The following is a 5,000-nucleotide window of genomic DNA, read 5'->3' on the forward strand; positions in this document are numbered from 1 at the left end:
ATGGGGATGTGTAATGATGGAGGTGATGGAGATGTGTAATGATGGAAGTGATGGAGATGTGTAATGATGGAGATGATGGGATGTGTAATGATGAGATGATGGAGATGTAATGATGGAAGTGATGGAGATGTAATGATGGAATGATGGAGATGTGTAATGATGAGATGATGGAGATGTAATGATGGAGGTGATGGAGATGTAATGATGGAAGTGATGGAGATGTAATGATGGAGATGATGGAGATGTGTAATGATGGATGATGGAGATGTGTAATGATGGAGATGATGGAGATGTGTAATGATGGAGATGATGGAGATGTGTAATGATGGAGTGATGGAGATGTGTAATGATGGAGATGATGGAGATGTGTAATGATGGAGATGATGGAGATGTGTAATGATGGAGATGATGGGATGTGTAATGATGGAGATGATGGGGATGTAATGATGGAGGTGATGGAGATGTGTAATGATGGAAGTGATGGAGATGTGTAATGATGGAGATGATGGGATGTGTAATGATGGAGGTGATGGAGATGTAATGATGGAAGTGATGGAGATGTGTAATGATGGAGATGATGGAGATGTGTAATGATGGAGATGATGGGATGTGTAATGATGGAGGATGGAGATGTGTAATGATGGAAGTGATGGAGATGTGTAATGATGGAGATGATGGAGATGTGTAATGATGGATGATGGAGATGTGTAATGATGGAGATGATGGAGATGTAATGATGGAGATGATGGAGATGTGTAATGATGGAGGTGATGAGATGTGTAATGATGGAGATGATGGAGATGTGTAATGATGGAGGTGATGGAGATGTGTAATGATGGAGATGATGGGATGTGTAATGATGGAGGTGATGGAGATGTGTAATGATGAGATGATGGGATGTGTAATGATGGAGATGATGGTGATGTGTAATGATGGAGATGATGGGATGTGTAATGATGGAGATGATAGGGATGTGTAATGATGGAGATGATGGAGATGTGTAATGATGGAGATGATGGGATGTGTAATGATGGAGATGATGGAGATGTGTAATGATGGAGGTGATGGAGATGTGTAATGATGGAGATGATGGAGATGTGTAATGATGGAGATGATGGGGATGTGTAATGATGGAGATGATGGGGATGTGTAATGATGGAGATGATGGAGATGTGTAATGATGGAGATGATGGTGATGTGTAATGATGGAGGTGATGGAGATGTGTAATGATGAGATGATGGGATGTGTAATGATGGAGATGATGGGGATGTGTAATGATGGAATGATGGAGATGTGTAATGATGGAGATGATGAGATGTGTAATGATGGAGATGATGGAGATGTGTAATGATGGAGGTGATGGAGATGTGTAATGATGGAGGTAATGGAGATGTGTAATGATGGAGGTGATGGAGATGTGTAATGATGGAGATGATGGGATGTGTAATGATGGAGATGATGGGATGTGTAATGATGGAGATGATGGGGATGTGTAATGATGGAGGTGATGGAGATGTGTAATGATGGAGGTGATGAGATGTGTAATGATGGAGGTGATGGAGATGTGTAATGATGGAGATGATGGGGATGTGTAATGATGGAGATGATGGGGATGTGTAATGATGGAGATGATGTAGATGTGTAATGATGGAGATGTATGATGATAGAGATGAGTAATGATGAAGACATATCATGATGTTCTCATCACCGTAGATACTGCAGCTGCTGCTCGTCATCACAATTCTGAGTTTCTTCTGCATTCCCGATGCAGTTCTTTCCGTTCTGAGGTACAGGACGTGAGCAGGAACGAGTTCTTCTGTGTCGACCTCCAGAACAGGAACTCCACTCTGACCAGCAGGACCAACTTCCATCAATCACACCTATAAACAAACACACAAGCGCACACCCGCGCGTGCGCGCACACACACACACACACACACACACACACACACACACACACACACACACACACACACTGTATATATACACACTCCTCATTTTAGAACCAAGTCTGATATTTTACATGATTACCAATGGCTTTGTGTGTGTGTGTGTGTGTGTGTGTGTGTGTGTGTGTGTGTGTGTGTGTTTATACCTGGTTGTTCATTTACTGGTGTTCCACTCTCACATGCAGGTCCCTCTGTTCCCAGTTTACACACACACACACACACTCCGTTTTTGAGTACAGAGAGAGCATTATTTCTGCAGGGACTGCAGTGACATGTGTCTGTTTCCCTCAGATACGCTTCTGTCGCTCGCTTCAGGTAGATTTTCTTCACCTCAGAACATGACACCTCCTTCACCAACTCATACAACGGCCGTGTCTAATAAAAACATCACCATCATCATCATCATCACCACCACCATCACCACCATCACCATCACCATCATCAGTGTGTGTGTGTGTGTGTGTGTGTGTGTGTGTGTGTGTGTATGTGTGTGTGTGTGTGTGTTCTAAGAAGTGGAGTGTGTACAGTCTATATATTGATTTATTATATATTGTGTATTGAGTATGTTTCTCATCAACGCCCTGGAGATCCATGAAATTCCGGAGTAAGATCAGGAGCTTTGAGGATGCATTTGGACTGTAGTTAATATCAACAGTCTGCTACACCGACTCAGGACTACAGTTTGCTCTGATCATCATCACTGCACCTCAACATCGTTTATCTGTAATAAATGGACATTCTGTGGAACCCAGATGAGGATGAGATTCCCTCTTGAGTCTGGTTCCTCTCAAGGTTTCTTCCTTCTGCATCTCAGGGAGTTTTTCTAGGGTTAGGGTTAGTTTATCTCCACATTATCTGTGTAAAGCTGCTCTGAGACAATGTTCATTATTAAAAGCTCAAAACAAATAAACATGAAATAAATGAAGTATTAATTAATGAAGTGTGTATTGATGATTGATTTTATCACCTTGAAGTTGAGGAGAACTGGGAGATTCTTCACAGAGCCGGCCCACTTGGAAAATGCATTCCAGTTTTCTGCTGCTTTATTACCGTCCAGGATGGTGAGTGTGGGGCTGTACGCCGTGTCTCCTCCAAACACATCACCCCTCTTCAGGTTTAATACATCATCAGTCTCTGAATTAAACCAGGTTCAGTTCCTCATAAATATTATTTACATAATAAATAATCATGTTTTAGCTCAAATGATTAAAAGATCAAAGAAAGTAAAAGAGAGAGAGAGAGAAAAAGAAAGAGAAGGAGAAAGAGAGCGAGAGAGAGCGAGAGAGAGAGAGAGAGAGAGAGGCGAGAGAGAGAGAGAGAGAGAGAGAGAGAGAGAGAGAGAGAGAGAGAAAGAAACGACTGCATATAAACAGAGACTCACTGCTGGTTTTTATTATATCATCAAAATCTGTCTTGCACCGTGTTGTAGTCCAACGAATGAAGAAAAAGAGTGTGTGTGTCTCCGTAACACACTTCTTAAAATCCCAAGCTGTTCTCTCTGTACATCAGGACATACACACACACACACACACACACACACACACACACACACACGTGTTACAGTGTCATGGTGTTAGGATGTAGGGTGTGTTTAAATTCAGTAAAGTCCTTACTTTTACTCTCGATGTAGTCTCTGCTAAAGTAGAGCATAGCTGTGAATTGTCCTCCTAAAGTTCCCTCAGAAACGTAGTGTGTCCCAAATTTCTCCAGCACTTGGCGGTAGGCAGCGTAGTCGTACACTACAGGAAGTGAGTACAGAGACGACCAGAATACCTCAGAGATAGGGAGGTACTGCGGTACCTGATTCTGGACACGAGCCACTTCTACAGTACTGCTGATCTCCACCAACTGCTTCGACTAAACACAACCCATATTAAAACAATACATGTAAAATCACACACACATATACACACTCACACACACACTCTCTCACACACACACACACACACACACACATTTCACACACTCACACATACTCACACACACACACACACACACAAACACACACACAAACAGTCTCACACTCTCTCTCACACACACACACACACACACACACACACATTCTCACACTCACACACACTCACACACACATTTCACACACTCACACACACACACTCTCACACACACACACACACACACACACACACACACACACACAAACAGTCTCACACTCTCTCACACACACACACACACACACACAAACAGTCTCACACTCTCTCACACACACACACACACACACACACACACACACACACACACACACACACACACACACACACACACACACACACACACTCACTCACAGACTCTCACACACTCTCACACACTCACACACTCTAACACACACACACACACACACACACACACACACACACACACACACACACACACACACACACACACACACATGTTTAGTGTATGTAGCGTGTACCTGTATCTTCTTCAGATCCTCGTTGTGGGTGTAGCGATAGTGTCCGTACGTGGTTCCGGTGGTCTCCTCTTTTGTATCGATATTCTTCATGTAATGCCAGGAGCTCTCATAGAACTCACTTGACAGGTCATTACTCGCTGAAACCTTACACACACACACACACACACACACACACACACACACACTTCAACTTACACTCTGTGATTGTGTGTGTGTGTGTGTGTGTGTGTGTGTGTGTGTGTGTCTGTGTGTGTGTGTGTGCACGAGTGTGTGTTCGTGTGTGTGCATGTGTGTGTGCATGTGTGTGTGTACCTCAAAGGAGTAACCCACGACACTCTGTGGAAGTCTGTAGAAGTTCTGATGATCTCCACTGAATATTTTTCTGCATTGACCTCCGAATAATTGAGTGTTTATTACACTGGCTCTAAACTCCTTCTTCGCCATGTCATACCTGAGGGTGAGAGATCCACATTGTGTGTGTGTGTGTGTGTGTGTGTGTGTGTGTGTGTGTGTGTGTGTGTGTGTGTGTGTGTGTGTGTGTGTGTGTGTGTGTGTGTGTGTGTGTGTGTGTGAGTGTGTGTGTGTGTGAGAATGTGTGTGTGTGTGTGAGAGAGTGTGT

General features: G+C 43.3%; 1 protein-coding gene across 1 annotated transcript in view; it reads right to left on the reverse strand.

Moving 5' to 3' along the window:
- The window catches only part of c7a (complement component 7a), a 15,092-nt gene that overhangs the window by 7,393 nt on the left and 2,699 nt on the right, over window positions 1-5,000 (reverse strand). The window contains exons 6-12 of the mRNA XM_046871212.1: window positions 4,694-4,832; window positions 4,382-4,525; window positions 3,564-3,807; window positions 3,332-3,448; window positions 2,918-3,084; window positions 2,097-2,325; window positions 1,710-1,881 (exon numbers count right to left, since the gene is read on the reverse strand). Coding sequence (XP_046727168.1) covers window positions 1,710-1,881; window positions 2,097-2,325; window positions 2,918-3,084; window positions 3,332-3,448; window positions 3,564-3,807; window positions 4,382-4,525; window positions 4,694-4,832 — 1,212 coding nt within the window. The remainder of the gene's footprint in view (window positions 1-1,709; window positions 1,882-2,096; window positions 2,326-2,917; window positions 3,085-3,331; window positions 3,449-3,563; window positions 3,808-4,381; window positions 4,526-4,693; window positions 4,833-5,000) is intronic.

This window comes from Silurus meridionalis, chromosome 17 (genome assembly GCF_014805685.1).
Source record: "Silurus meridionalis isolate SWU-2019-XX chromosome 17, ASM1480568v1, whole genome shotgun sequence".
Taxonomy (NCBI): domain Eukaryota; kingdom Metazoa; phylum Chordata; class Actinopteri; order Siluriformes; family Siluridae; genus Silurus; species Silurus meridionalis.